We start from the raw sequence: 16,423 nt of genomic DNA on the forward strand, positions 1-16,423 counted from the left end.
CCTGGAACCTGCCACAGCCAATCCTGTCCCTGTTCTAGCCATGTCTCCGTAATAGCCACAACATTGAAGTCCCAGGTACCAACCCACGCTGCAAGTTCACCTACCTTATTTCGTATACTTCTTGCATTGAAGTATACACACTTCAAACCAGTTTCCTGTTTACAGGCACCCTCCTTTGAGATTGATGCCATGTTCCTAACCTCCCTACACTCCAGGTTCTGCACCCTAAAGCTACAGTCTGGGTTGCCATGCCCCTGCAGAGTTAGTTTAAACCTCCCCCACGAGCACTAGCAAACCTCCCACCAAGGATACTGGTGCCCCTCAGGTTCAGGTGCAGACCATCCTGTTTATAGAGGTCCCACCTTCCCCAGAAAGAACCCCAGTTATCCAAATACCGGAATCCCTCCATCCTGCACCAAAAATATTTTGTAACATTTTTTTGAAGTCAATTGCCTTAAATTTTCCTATATTGAACAAAACTGTGGCAAATTAATTTTTGTTAAATTTATCAATTGAGTTAATCTAGAAATGTCTCTGCAACTTTGTTTCCATCTGCACTGGTTACAAAACAATTTATTGTTGTCATTGCCAGATTTTGCTGTGACGTTCTATCCCACCATCCAACTCCCTAATAAATATGGTCATTAGTTGAGCCTCTGCTCCAAGTCTTTCTGGGAAATGACTAGTCACATTCTGCAATTTAGAATACCTGCATTATAATCCCTAATCTGCTCAACTAATTTTCTAATCAAATCAATAATTTGTTTACAATCCCATGATTACAAATAGCCAGTTATGGTTACTCAAACATTTTCATCTGTGGCCTTTTAGACAAGGCAAAAATCTGTGAACCATTTAAAAGTTGTCATACCCAATTTCACTTACCGTTGCAAATCAGTGCAGCAGAAATCAATGAAGCAATATATATTTTGTTTTTTGCTGCAGTGTTACATCTAATGTTTGTCTTTGTAATTGAATATAGTAAGTAATTCATGACAGACACAAAAGTATAGACATCTTTATATTATGAAGAAAATTAGACAAACCGTTTATTTGAAACATTTCTTTTGAAAACGCAACGCAGAAATTAAAAATGTTTATCAAAACAAATCAATAGGAAAGTGGATCATTTAAACTACATTGTTACTTGCGTATGCTGTGCACATAGAAACCAGTTTGGTTGTGTAACATCACATGAATATTTGGAATGAGGGTTCCATCCTGCTCGCTTTTTATACTATATGGTCTTGGCTTGCATTTTGCATCTGACCACTAAGCACCTGGGGGACGCCAGGCACCACATTTTGAATGCCTTGTAGAACTCGTATAAATAACATGCATAGATATTTCAACACCGTTTTAGACATCTGTTCAAAAAACGTCGCCCAGTTTCGTCAATCATGACCAACTGTGTATAAAATGATGCTGATTCTCTGATCAGTTGAAACATTTGAATGCAATTGGCCACCTTTAATTATAGACTCCAGTGATTTCCTAATAGCAGGTGTTAAATTAAGTTTTCTTTAATTCCCTTGTTCTCTTCCTCCCCCTGCACCCCCCCCCCCCCAACCCCCTTAAAAAGCAGAGTGTCATGCAGTTTTCAATGAAAGTGAATGGTTCCTGAATCAAGAGAGTGTTGGAAGATTATACTTGGGGTACCAGCAATATTCTCAATCTGTTTCCTTCAAAACTTTGGGTTGGATCTGTATGATCAGCATTGAAGTTTGTCACAGGCCAACAAAAAGTATACCACAGCTTCTGTTTGCATGTCATGGTAAATCATCTTGCAGGGCATCTTATTTTGGCAGCCTCCTTACTGTTCCTCTATTGTTCCTATTCCTCTGATTATTACATAACACAGTGCTGAAGATGGCATCTCTTTTCAGGCAAATTTGCACTCAATTTTTGTGGAGGGCACTTTGGACCAGTGATAAGTTAGTAAAGGGTGAAAGCCAAGATTGAAATACTTAAGAACATTGCAAATGCTAAAATACTTTTTACCTTCATCTTAATTGCAGTAGCCCTTTAATGAATACTGGCCTTTTTAACACCTGTCCACAACCTACCTCTCTTAATGATCCCTATTATCTGACGCAAAATGGGCTCCTTGAATATTTGGTACTCAAACACATGCAAAGCCAATTCAGCAGCAAATGGGCAAAAGTTGAACCTTGGGGACCACAACATTTTTCTAGAATATGTCCAACAAAGGTTCCTGATTTAATCAAGCAAACTGCAATCTATTTTGAACCTCAGAAAATTAGTTTATTCCAGGGAAATAGGAGCACATTCAACTCAGCTTTTTAGCTATCTTTATTTAGACATCAGGTATGATGAAATGAGGACAATCACCATAACATTTTTTAATGTAAAAAGTGTTCTAGAACATTGAACATTACAGCGCAGTACACGCCCTTCGGCCCTCGATGTTGCGCCGAACAGTCATACCAATCTGAAGCCATCTAGCCTACACTATTCCATGTACGTTACACTATTCCAACCACCACCCTCTGTCGTCTTTCAGCAAGCCAATTACTGTTGGTGGAGGCAGGGTGATGACAGTGTGTGTTTGGGTTTTAGCTCTGTTTACACTTAGCGAGGTTTGAGAACCAAATCACAGCCCTACTCAACAAACTTCAGAAATCTGGAGGAATAAATAAGACCGACTTCCAAAAAATAGAAGCAGATGGATCCAACACACCACGCTTCTATGGATTACCCAATATTCACAAACCAGGAACCCCCCCCCCCCAGACCCATAGTCTCACTACCTGGAACACCAACTTACAGATTTGCCAAGGAGCTACACCAAAGACTAAAACACTTAGTAGAAGACTCATGCCACTCCATCCACTCCACCCAAGAATTCCTGAAGACCATCAAAGACACTCGAATAGAAAAGGATGAAATAATGATCTCCTTTGATGTAACAGCCCTGTTTATATCAATCAACATTAACCTGGCCAGGGAAACACTGACTACACTATTAGAAGATCCAAAGAGACATACACCTAACACCACTAACTTCATCAACAAGGACAGTATCATCAAGCTAGCGTTCTATGCCTTACCACACACTTCACCTACAGACAAACCAACGGAACACTCCGATATCAGAGTTCTTAGCAGAGGCAGTAATGCAGAGACTTAAACAAACAGCTCTGCCAACCATCCAACCCAAACTTTGGGTTCGCTACGTGGATGACACCTTTGTCATCACTAAATGAAACAAATTAGAGGAAACCTTCAAGATCATCAATAATTCCCTTGCTGGCATAAAATTCACTAAAGAGGAGGAAAACCACAACAAACTGCCATTCCCAGATGTCATAGTAGAGCGAAGAGCCAATGGGGAACTTCAAATCAGCGTCTTCAGGCAAACAACACATACGGACCAAATATTGAACTACAGAAGTAATCACCCCAACACCCGCAAACGAAGCTGCATCAGAACATTATTTCAATGAACCACCATGCACTGCAGCACAGAGGAACTATGCAGAGCAGAGGAAAATCACCAATACCATGTCTTCAAAAAGAATGTGTACCCAATAAATACAATTTGCTGATTTCTCAGCAACAAACCCAAACAAGCAGACAAAACATGTCCAGAAACCCTAGCCACTCTCCCCTACATCAAAGACATCTTGGAAATGACTACCAGACTACTCAGATCCCTTGGCATCATGGTAGCCCACAAACCCACCAACACCCTAAAACAGCAGCTAATGAACTTGAAAGACCCCATACAGACAACAACAAAACGGATGTCATTTAAAAAATACCGTGCAAGAACTGTAACAAACACTACATTGGACAAACAGGCAGAAAACTAGCCACCAGGATCCATGAACACCAACTAGCCACAAAAAGACATGACCCTCTCTCACTAGTATCCTCACATACGGATGAGGAAGGACATCACTTCGACTGGGACAATACATCTATCCTGGGACAAGCCAAACATAGACATGCACGAGAATTCCCAGAAGCATGGCATTCTAACCGGAACTCTATCAACAAACACATCAAGTTAGACCCCATCTACCACCCCCTAAGAAAAGAAACAGGAAGTGACTTCAACACAGGAAATAATATCACCAACCCAAAGAAACCCAAACATATAAATAGAAAGCAGGAATTTTCAGCAGTGCTTTGCCTGAGGCCCACTGAAAATGTTACCTCGTAGGGTGATGAAACGTCTGGAAATGAACCTTCCAGCTCAGCGAGCAAACCTACATCCAGAATTCTCTTTACTCTCCCAGAGAAATTATGTTGAAGGCTGGGAACCTGCTGCAAGACTTTTTTTATTTCCAGCTTAATATTTATACATATTGTTTGCACTAGCTTAGAGCTTCTGAAACAAAATCGGAAATTGCTGGTGAAACTCAGCAGGTCAGGCAGCATCTGTGAGGAGAAATCAGAGCTAACGTTTTGAGTCCAGTGACTTTTCATAACAGTTCTGATGAGTCACCAGATTCAAAACATTAATTCTGTTTTGTCCCCACAGATGCTACCAAGCCTGCTGAGTTTCTCCAGCAATTTAGTTTTTTCAGATCTCCATTCCCTATTCTAAATACCAAAAGAACTGTGGATACTCTGTCAGAAACAAAAATAGAAATTGCTGGAAAAGCTCACCAGGTCTGGCAGCAACTGTGAAGAGAAACCAGAGTTAACGTTTTGGGTCTGGTAACCCTTCCTCAGAACTACCTGTTGTATTTAGATTCTAAAATCTCTCCCCCAAAATTTCAGATCTTTCAGGATCATTCTCTGATGTTTTGACCAATCTTGTTCTAATCTTATCCTGAGGTTGAGTATGTTCTGCATTTTCCTTTTGTCAGCGAGTGTTCCTCTCCTGGGTGGTTATAGAGATGGATTTTTTTCTTGCGTGTCAAGAAATAGTTTCTATTGATGTTCCTGTTCAATGATGATTCATTGCAGATTCTCTTAATCCCATGCTCTGTTCCAGCCATATGTGATCCTGACTGTGATGTGTTTGTTCTAATACTTTCTTCTCTTGTTTGATCTCTTTCCCATTTTCCTTCCCAAGCTGAAGCTTTAGTAATATTTGTGCCCTTTACCTGTTGACCTTTCAGGCTTGGTTGCCCCCTTTGCTCCACTTCAGTCTGCTTCTCTCCTGTTTTGATCATTCTTGATAATGTGAGGCATTTCTGTGGACTAGATGGAAAAGATGAAGGTAATAGTGGTTCTCCGTTCTTTTGGCTGTTTACAGTTCATGGAGTACAATTAGTAGTAATTTCCCTTAGAGTGCAAGTTACCATTTTGATTGTTGCACCCTCACATGACGCTTTGCAATTCCCAAATGTCCTTGATGAATTATTTAAAGATTCACAAGTTGATGAGCTCTTGATACTACCAATCTAATCTGATGAAAACTAGCAAGTCATCAGTGATAGTTAGGTACTGTTGTGGTATTGGCTTATTAGGTATGTTGTCTGGTCATCCTTCCAGACAGTATTTCCACATTTTGTTACATTTTTCATCCTGTTCTCAGGCTTCTCGTACGTATTGCAGATTCTTTCAGTAGCTGGTGAATGTTTAGTAACTTCTGATGTGTGGCATTAGCCTCTTGGGTGAAATTTAAATCCTCTTGTTCTGTTCCACTCATTGATATCCCCAAGAATGCTGTTGTGTGATGCTTCCCCAGTATGTATTCTCTAGTTGAGTTCCACATGTTCCTTAATCCGGACTGCTCATTTCTGGTTGGCATCTTGGCAATTTCTTGTGTTCAGAAGCATGCCCAATGTTTTATAGTTTCATTTTGAATGTAAGCCCATCAAACATTCTGAAGTTTTCGTACACCCACATTACTACTTTCTTAATTTTGACATGAGGGGAAAGTGAGGACTGCAGATGCTAACGAATCAGAGTCAAAGTGTGGCACTGGAAAAGCACAACAGGTCAGGCAGCATCCGAGGAGCAGGAAAGTCGACGTTTTGGGCTTATGCCCTTTATCAGGAGTGTGGCGGTCTTGGGAAAGGGGCTGAGAGATAATAGGGGGGGGTGGATGTGGGGCTGGAGGGAAGGTAGCTGGGAAGGCGATAGGTGGAGGTTGATTGACAGGTCAGTGGGGAGGATGGAGCAGATAGTTGGGAAGGAAAATGGACAGGTTAAGAGGGTAGTGCCAAATTGAAGGGTTGGACCTCTGATGGAGTGGGGAAATTTGGAAATTCGTGAAGTTGACATTGAAGGTTCCTAATGTGGAAGATGAGGCGTTCTTCCTCCAATTATCAGCTGGCTTGGGTTTGGCAGTGCAGAAGGCCCAGGACTTGTCCATCCTTTGTGGAGTTGAAGTGGTCAGCCCAAGAGTGGTGGAGTTGTTGGGTGCATGTGTCCCAGAGATGTTCCCTGAAATGCTCCATGAGTTGACATTCTGTCTGTATGACATGATACCATTTTGTGTCTGTGATCTAGAGACATTGTAAACTGGTCTAAACTTTACAACTTTCTCCACTTTACAGTACGGTCACCAATCTGGTTGAAGATGCATCAGTAGTTGGTAAATATGGATCATGTGCCAAGATTCCTTAAGAGATCAGGAGTTGTTTGATGTTGTGAAATGCCTTTTCTTGCTTGACATTCTAGCACTGTTGTTGAGTCTGGCATAAAAGCTGTCTCAAAGGCTTTTAAATTTCTGCCAAATTTGTTAGCAACCTGTTCACTTGATTTACCATCCCATGAATCTTTGAAATCCTATGACGTTTCCATTATTCTCTTACTGCTTTGTCTTTTTTTGTGTGTGGGTTAGCTGTGATTCTGGTCTTTTGGGTAATCTGCCCAAGAAAGTTTACCTTTGGTTTTGCAAGCTTGCACTTGGAATGCAGGTTTAACACTGAACAATACAAGTCTTTTACTTTTGGATAATGTTCCTCTTTTGTGGGTCTGTGTGGCATATTACACTGCCATTGCCTTCCAATGTGTTTGACAATTTTTTTTCTGAAATGTTTCTGGCATGAGAGCAGTTGCAAAAGGTAATTTGTTGGAACAATAATGGCCAAAATAAATAATAACTGCATTTATTAAATTAATAATTAAGTTTTGTAGAGTCTTAGTCCAGAGGTAATTACCAAAATTCCACTTCTAGATCCAATTTGATGAACACTTGACGAGTTTTGCTGGACCTTTCCAGCACCTGACGCAATTGGATCAATCTTGCATTTCACTGTTTTGTTGAATAGTTAACTCCACACAGATTCTGATCAAAAACTATTTGGATTTGGAACGATCAACATACCTGCACACTGTCTTGTTAACATAGCCAGTGAAACCACTCCCTGTCATAGTATACTCTGTATATTTTAAATTTTGTCCAAGACCACTGCTGTCAGTATATAAGTAGATTGGTATAGCATCATCCTGTGAGACAGTGATACTGTGACTTCAGTCTTCCAAAACTTGAATAATTTTGGAATTAATTTGCTTACCTTGTTTCTGAAATCCCATCTACCTTACAGATTCATTACAGTTTTAAGCTTGCCTTTGTTTAGTAGAGAACATTCAGTATTCTGATTGAGAGAGGCATTCCAAGGCTTCTATTCACTTCTACCCTGAGCTTTGACATGAGTTGGCCTGTTCCTATTAATAATTTTCCTTCAGGCCCTTGCAATTTCATGGATGATGGTTGTAATTTTATTTATTTATGCCATTTATGTTTACATTGCAATACTGAAACATCAGCTCCTGCATCAAGATTAAACTGTGGTGTGTCAGTTTACTCCCAGTTTGACACTCCAGTGTTTGGTTTCAGAATCATTGATTTTTTCCAAAAGATTTTTTTCTGACTTGTATAGTTCTTCAATTTCTTTAATGTGGCTTTACTTTAGGAATTTCTTCATTTATTTTCTATTTATCTATAGTTTAAACTGACAGTGCTTCAAAATAACTTGTTATTCTATAGTTGGTGCTGAGCTGCTTCTGAATATTCTTCCTATTTGTGTGTCTTGTTTGTGCCATATCAGGCACATGCAAGGTGGCAGTCAGTGCACTTTCTGTTATGGGCTGCATTTCAAAGAACAGTACAGCACAGATATAGACCCTTTGGCCCTTTGTGCTGACATGACGCTTTTCTAAACTATAAACGTTTTGTCTCTATGTTGTTTGCATCCCTCTATTTGCTGCCTGTCAAGATGCCTCAAATTCTGCTGTTGTATCTGCTTCCAACACCACCTCAGACAGCACATTCCAGGCACTTACTACCCTTTGTGTAAATTAGAAAAAAATCCTTTAATTGATATTTCTAACTTGGGGAAGAAGACCCTGACTATCCACACCTCTCATAGTTTTGTAAACATCTCAGGCAACAACATTCAAGTGAAAACAAATCAATTTGTCCAATCTCTCCTCATTGCTCATACCTTCCAAGAAGGGCAAATCTTTCTGTACCCTCTCCAAAACCTTTATTCTTCTGGTAGTGTGGTGATCAGAACTGTATACGATATTGCAAATGTGGCCCGAGTAAAGTTCTATGCAGCTGCATCATGACTTACCAATTTTTATACTCTGTCCTGAGAGATGATGGTAAACTTGCCATATGCCGCCTTCACCACTATATCCACTTGCGTTGCCACTTTCAGAAAACTATGGACCTGTATACGAAGATTTTGTACAAGACCCCAGCAATTTTCTTCTTCCTTTCCCTCACTTCTCTGGAATGCATCCCATTAGGTTCTGGGGACTTGTGTACCTTAATGCTTTTCAAAACACTCAACACTACCTCCCTTTTTATATATCAGCATGCCCTAAAATAAGGACACATCCTCCTCCAGACTCACCGTCCACCATGTCCTCCTCCTTTGTGAATACCAATGCATAATACTCATTTAAGATCTCACCCACTTGCAGCTCTACATGTAAATTCAGTTGCTTGTCCTTGAGTGGACCTACAGTTTTCCTAGCTAACTACTTGCTCCCTAAAATGCCTTGGGCCTTACCTTAATTCTGTTGCTAAGGGGAGTTCCTAGCACTTTTAGCCCTCCTAGCTACTTGTGTAAATTCTTTCCTGCTTTCTTTGTTCTCCAACGGCTGTTTGTCTTCAGTTTATTAACGCCTTTTTTTGGTTTTGCAGCCCAGAAACTGAATTGCTTCCTTCATTCCCTTTCGATGATGCATCAGTTCCTCAAATTCTGTTTGCCTAATAATTTGCAGAATTTTCTACTGCTATGTCCTCTATCTTCCACAAGTTCTGACAGTCCTGTCTGCAACTCTATGTTCTGGTTGTAAATAGGGCTGCCACACCTGCCCTATCTATCATCCTGACTACCTCTGGCCCAGAAGGTTCCGGTTCATGTCTCCATCGTCCTGGAGGTATGGCAGAATATATTTGAATAGCTTGATTGAAAGTACTAAGTTGAGATGCCTTATGTTATTTTGAAAATCATGTGGTTCACTTCAAGCCTACGGAAGCTTTTATGTAATATTTGGGATGGAGATATAGACATTTATAAATGCTACCTGTAAGAACCCTTAGACTTGAGTTGAAATTTGTGGTTTTCTATTTAAACGTCTTTTGTTTTCACCGCACAGCGCAAATGGACTCCAGGGCTGAAATGTTAAATGCACCAGGGATAGGCACGCAAACTGGATCTGAGGTTCTCTCTCTCGTTTTCCATAAACACTCTGGGGATGAGCAACCTAAGGTACATCTGAAAAAGGTAGATGTCCATACAGACTCTGCAGATCAAAGCCAGTCAGACAAAATCGCAACTTTGAAGCTGGAGGAAGCATCTGTGTTAAAGCTACATTCCAACAATGTTGAACATAATATGTTTCCTAAATGTGCTACTGAAGCTGACAGTTCCTATGTCTCAGCCACTTACAGCTCTCCACTGGAAAAGACAAAACCCCGCCACTTTGAAGATAACCCAAGGTTAGCATCTTTTGTAATCGCTGGTGGAGGTAAAGATGTTTCATTTGAGGGATGGAAAGTAAAGCCTACAACTTGTTGCACCCATTGTTTTCATCAAGCTAATTCAAAAAGCAGGTGATAACTTTAACACGTCCTCATGGCACACTGTTCACACCCCCTTGGGAGTTGCAGCATCTTTACGAAAGAACACCTCAACATACCTTTCTTTAGATATGTTCAATAAAGCGATGGTGCGCACTATGTCTGTCTTTTTCTTCATTGAAGCAAATATTGAGATCAGTGCAAATATAGAATAGCAAAGCACATTGGAACAGCTCTGAAATCAATCCAAAGTTGGCACAGTTTGGGATCTGATTAAAGTTTGTTTGGAATTTGTTAGCTTTTCTTAAAGGGGATCCTCAGAACCATCTGCTGCCTTAAAATGTGAAAAATGTTATTTGCTTACTCACAAAATCATCTGCCAAATGTTCTAAGCTGCATGCTGTTGGGTCTTTTAAGAGCAAGCCAGCTCTAAACGGGCTTGTATATTTTCACAATTGAGGGGATGGTGGGAGAGCAGCAAAAGCACTCTTCCACATCCCACCACCCCATGCATTTTGATAAATGGAGTTTGTGTCAATCACTTTTAAATTAACTATTTTATGCTCAACGCTTTGTGAAATTGAGGATCTGCAACTGCACTCAAGTGGTGCTGTTGACATCCCACTTAGAGTTCTCTTCAGGGAAGATCACTTCAGAAAAAGTTCAGAATTGGGCAGTGCATAGTAGAAACACATTGGAGGCTTCTGTGCCATGTGAAAAACTACCACTATTCTCCAGACTTTCCAAATTGAGCGTGGTTAGGAACACTTAGCATGGTTATGAACACATCACATCTGATGTTTCCATTTGTGTCATCATCACTCCCCATGGTGAGGTGAAAATGATACCCTTTAAATTAAGATCATGTCTGCCTAAGTGTGGCATGAAGCACCCTGAACAAAATTCAGTGGTATAGCGGGAAACCTCTCCACTGATGGATCGTATGTCGTACAAAGAATAATACCACATCATCCTCCTAGCAGGAAGTCCTAGTTCTGGGTCCTAGGCCCCATATGCCTTCAGTTTTTTAAACCTCTGCTTACATTGTTAGAAATGGGAGTGGTCATTGACGATTACAATTTTCAGTTCAGCAGCAACTCACCAAGTCCCCTTCAGCAGTACCTTCCACCATTATGATTGTACAGTGCCTTTAAGAGGGATTTGTTCTCTGCTATTTCTCTTGGAGAGGTGGTGGCAGAACCTCTGCTTCAGGCACAGAGGGTAAACATCTCTGAGCTCCCTGTGTGTGTGTGTTTTTGTTAATATTTAGACAAAAGCAGCATGAGTGGATGGAGTCATATTCACGCAGACCTAAGGTGTTAGTTTTGTTTTCAGCTAAAGTTGGGATTTGAAGCTGATGGATACAGCTATGTCTCTGCTGCAGCAAAACACCTGAGTTCTCCCTGCTCTGCTAGACAGTAACACTGAACAGAACAATCTCTTCCCATCCAGGAGAAAGGAAGTGAGGAAAATCTGTTTTGCTGAATTTGCCAAGGGTATGTTTATGGGATGCTACTATATTGGAGCAGTTGATGAATAGTAATTAAATAATATTTAATTAAGCATTTCAATAGAATTAAAGTTATGTTTATTGTGTTTTGTATTTTAACTGTGGTGTAAGAATAAAATGTGTTTTGCTTAAAGCTGAGTAGTGGACCAATCAAATTATATCTGGAACACAGCACCTTACATTTTACTTTAAATAAGGTAAAAGTTAGGGTCTAGGCTATCTTTTCGATAAAGTTTGAGGGAGTTTGGTCTGGTCCATAACTCTTCCATCAATTGTTTATTTTTTGAAATATCAGCCTCAATAAAAAGCATGAATGCTCACTGCAGGCATAAAAACCATTGAACATGATAGTTTTCTGGCAGAATTACCTGAGTAGCTGTAGGGTATCTGAGTGCCTGTTGGCGATGAACATGACGGATCAATAGCTCACTATGAAACTCAATGGACCCATGTTTCTCCAAATCTCCCCACTGACAGAACCTCTGACACTCCTGTTTCGTGAGAGCTCCCTGAATTGGACCAAGTTAACAGCCCCACTCAGAGAACTCATTCTCTGAGATCCACTTGGCTGATTTCATTACAATCGCTACACTCCTTTACAGAGGGGTTCAAAATCCATCCTTTCTCTTGTATAATATACAAGCCATGGTGAACGATTTCTCCCTTTGCTGGAAAGTGGCTGGAAACGTGCTGAGCCAAGACTCCATTTAATTAGTGGGACTCTTCAATTGAATGAAAAGATGGTGTGTTTAAGTCACACTCACAAGATAAGAGCGTAGAAATCTAGGCCAGTGCCTGAACTGCTGTGCTTTTCCAGCACCAAACTAATCTAGACTCTGGTTTCCAGCATCTGCAGTCATTGCTTTTACCTAGGGATGCTGAAGACCAGTCAAGGGTGGGTTGGTGGCCCTATGACAGCACAGGATGAGAGTGGAGGAAGGTGGGCTACTTTTTCATCCACAGAGATTTCCACAGGTAAAAAGGCACCTATTATTCCATGTTTTTTTCAAAGCAACAAGGATTGGCTGGCTAAGCTAACCCCACTGTTAGACAGCAAGGATTCAAAGGGTCCACGCAGCTGTTAGCTTTGGAACAATTGGCAAACAAAAGGCTTTGGTTTTGCCAAGAGTGCATAGACATTCTAGTTTTAATCTGATAAAATTGTGAACTCAACAGCACACAGCAATGAGAATCATTCTTTTGTTTGAATTTAACCAACTAAGCTCATGACAAGTACTAGGGTAGAGTCTTACAAGGTTATCTACAGCCAAGTGTGAAGAATTGCAGTCACCAGTGATGATCGACTGTTCCAGGTCCTGTGATGAGCCAGTTTGGCTAGTCCGTGATCGACAGCTGTCAGTGGAATGCTATAGATATGTCTCACTTAGGTGTCTTCAGTTCAATCTTCTATCATCACATATATCTACTTAGAAACTTGCTTGACTACAAAGATTCCACTTAAATTCCCTCTCACCCATTGATTGTTAGACAAGTGAAATCAGAGACAACTACATAGGCACTATGAAGCAGATACTTTTCATAAGTAGTACAGTTTACCATTTTTTGTTGTGAATGTGTGTTGAAATTGTCATCTGACCCTGAAGGGGGATGTACATAAGTAGTCAGAGTGCAAGCACTTACTTTCCAAAACACAGCATCGATCAGCCATACATTACTGATATGTCTTTTTTTCTGCCCTTTCCATTGCTGGTCTACCACTTGGAAGTTCCTGCTGTTGGAGATTGTACTATTGGCATCTTGTTCTGATGTGACAGGCCAGCATCTACCCATGGGATTTGTTTTTTTTTTCTTATTTTGGCAGTAAACAGATAGTCTAATTGTTCAATAGTCCTCCAGATTGCCACAGGGAAAGGCTTGTTTTGTCAACTCACTAACTGATATTTATCTTTGTACCAAAAGGAAACTTGACATGATGGATCTGATTTTTTCATGTTAAGTAGCTTGTATGCAGAACCCAAGTTGTATTGCAGTGTTGGGGAAAGCACAAACTGGAAAACAGCCACCAAATCCACCTTCCTGCCATCCCTGAAGATTAAATGCAGAGTAATAAAAATATTTAACATGTACCTGAGGCTGTTACTTAATCAGCGCCATTTCACTTAGTTACCCAAAGCAAGATCCCAAACTTTAAATGCTTGATGGTTTGCACCATTTGTAAAGATTGCAATTAATATTCAAATAACATCTCAAAAATTAAATGAAGCGTATTCTTAGAATTATAATGAACAAGGGATGCCATAAATGCCACAGCTGATTTGAGCTTAATTTCTAGATCACCAGGTGAAGTTTCCCTCTTACATTACGGATAAGTTCCTCTAAAATGTGAAAGCAATAATTCAGAACCATTAAACTAGATAGCAGAAAGAACTTGGATGAGCAAACATGTAGTTTATTATTTTCATTGTTTCTGTGTGGAATGTGGGCTTTGCTGGCTAGGTCAGCATTTCCTGTCTATTTCTAATTGTCCTTGAGAAGTTGGTGATGAGTGGTGGTTTTTGTAGTGTAAGGGCATCTATAGTTCTCTAAGGAAGTGTGTTCCAAGATTTTGACCCAGTGTCAGTGAAGGAATAGTGATGTTGATCCACCTCAGGTTATGGTGTATGTTCCCATCCATCTGCTGCCCTTGTCTGCCTAGTGCAGGTTAAAGGTTTGGAAAGTGCTATTGAAAGAGCCTTGTTGAGTTACTGCAATACATCTTGTAGATTGCTACTTACTGCTGCCACAGTGCATGATGATGAAGGAGGTGAATGCTGAAGGTAGTGGAAGGGGTATTAAACAAGCAGGCTGCTTTGTCATTGATGGTGTGAAATTTCTTGAATGTTGTTGAAGATGCACTCATCCAAGCAAGTGGAGAGTATTTCATACAGTCCTGACTTGTTGGCTTGTAGATGTTGGGGCAGGCACTGTGGAGACAGGAGGTCCTACATAATTCCTAGCATTTGACCTGCTCTTGTATCCCTCATATGGGGGTTGGTTAGTTCAGGTGGCTGAATGGCTGGTTTGTGATGCCAGCAGTGTGTGTACCAATTGAGGCCATGATGAAAGTCCTGCATTCTCAACCTTGCTCCTCACCTAAGGTATGGTGACTTTTACCTTTCACCATCTGTCATCTCTCTCTAATGAGAGAGAAGCTCTATAATGTTCTAGGACTATCGTGACTGTGTGCCTTAACTCCGCATATTTAATTGGCCAGTCCAGTTCTGTTTCTGATTAATGGTAACCTCCAGGAGTTAATGGTGTTGGATTCAGTGATGGTAATGCCATTGAACATCAAGGGGCCATGGTTAGATTCTGTCTTGTTTGGGATAGTCATTGCCTCGCAATTGTGTGGTGCAAATTTTATTTGGTCTTGCTGCATATGAACATGGACTTTTCAGTATCTGAGGAATCATGAATAATGTCTAACATTGTCAATCATTACTGAATATCCCTACTTCTGACCTTATGATGGAAGGAAGGTCATTGGTGAAGCAGCTGAAGATGTTGGGTATAGGACAATACACTGAGGAACTCCTGCAGAGATGCCATGGGGATTAAATCATTGACCTTCAACATCCACAGCCATCTTTCTTTGTGCTAGGTGTGATGCCAGCCAGGGAAAGTTTCACTTGAATCTCATTGACCCCAGCTTTGATGAAGCTCAAGTATGTCATTATCGGTCAAATGCTGTTTTAACGAGAAGGGCAGTCACCTATATCTCACCCCTGGAGTTCAGATCTTTTGTTCATGTTGGTGTTAAGGCTATAGTGAGATCAGGAGCTGAGTAACCCTGGTGGAATCTGAAATGAGCACCAATGAGCATTCTGTTACTTTGCAAAAGCTGCTTGATAGTTTTGTCTATGACACCTTCCACACTTTGCTGATAATCAACAATAGACTGTTGAGGTGCTAATTTGTGGGTTGAATTAGTCCCAGGACACAACTGAATAATTTTCTGCATTGTCAGGAGGATGCCAGTGTTGTGATGTACCAGTACAGCTAGCTAATACTAACAAACTGACACAACCCATCACTAGACTTTTCAGTGCTATTGCCAGAATATTGGCAGGATGCAGAGCCTTTGCAGTATCCAAGTCCACATATATGAATTGGATTGGTTGAAGACTGGCATCTGTTATGCTGAAGGCTGAGATGGATCATTCAATTGATAATTCAGGCTGAAAATGGATGCAAACGCTTCAGCTTAGTCTCTAGCACTGATGTGCTGGTTTCCCCCTTTTTTGAGGAATGGAGATGTTTGTGGATCCTCCACATTTTAGTATTTAATTTTATGTCACAACCATTCACAACTGGATTTGGCAGGACTGTTTAGTTCTGGTCCTTTGTTTGTGGAACCCCTTAGGCCTGTCTTTTGCACACTCCTTCCACTGTTTAGCATACAAGGATTGGAGCCTCATCAGGGTGACATCTCATGTTTAGATGTGCTTGGTGCTGCCTTCTGCCCTGCCCTCCTGCACTCTTTGTTGAAGTTTGTGAAGACATGGAAAATATCTGTTAAATTTCAACTTACTTTGTTTAATTGAAAACCAATTGGTTGCTAGAGTGACTATATAGTTTTGAATACTCCCAGCATGTGTTGAATGGTATGTCAAAGCTGCTAACTGGTTCATCCTGATGCAATGTATGGGGGTTGGATGGAATCAGCAATGATTTGGATTTTGAGACCATCTTGGCAATTGCCCAACTTCGGCTCCTTGTCCAAAGTGATCATTACTGACACCTAGAAGGAAAAATAGAAAGTGCTGGAAATACTCAATGGATCGTGCAGTATCTGTGTGGAATGATAACATTTTGATGTTCCAGGTTGAATTTCATTTTTCTTTAGAGCAGCCAAATCCATCAGCAAACATCAGATTCCCCACTATCATCCCTGTAAATAACCTCGCCCACCTAGAGAGTGCACTCACAAAAAATGGGGCCATTGA

At 40.7% G+C, this 16,423-nt stretch overlaps 1 protein-coding gene across 5 annotated transcripts in view; it reads left to right on the forward strand.

Annotated features, from left to right (window-relative positions):
* Positions 1–11,485, forward strand: part of LOC122556828 (rab11 family-interacting protein 2-like) — a 38,416-nt gene extending 26,931 nt beyond the window's left edge. Inside the window, exons 4-5 of one of the 5 annotated variants that reach the window (XR_006313672.1) lie at positions 9,086–9,324; positions 9,544–9,634. Coding sequence is in view for 3 of the 5 variants with exons in the window: in XM_043704053.1 (XP_043559988.1) it covers positions 9,544–10,004 (461 nt within the window). In the remaining 2 variants the exon portion in view is untranslated. Of the gene's footprint in view, positions 1–5,096; positions 5,968–9,085; positions 9,325–9,543 lie in introns of those variants that run through there. The other 4 variants (XR_006313673.1, XM_043704055.1, XM_043704054.1 and 1 more) reach the window with 4 other exon arrangements.
* Positions 11,486–16,423: the final 4,938 nt, after the last annotated feature.

Source organism: Chiloscyllium plagiosum, chromosome 14 (genome assembly GCF_004010195.1).
Source record: "Chiloscyllium plagiosum isolate BGI_BamShark_2017 chromosome 14, ASM401019v2, whole genome shotgun sequence".
NCBI classification, from domain to species: Eukaryota; Metazoa; Chordata; class Chondrichthyes; order Orectolobiformes; family Hemiscylliidae; genus Chiloscyllium; species Chiloscyllium plagiosum.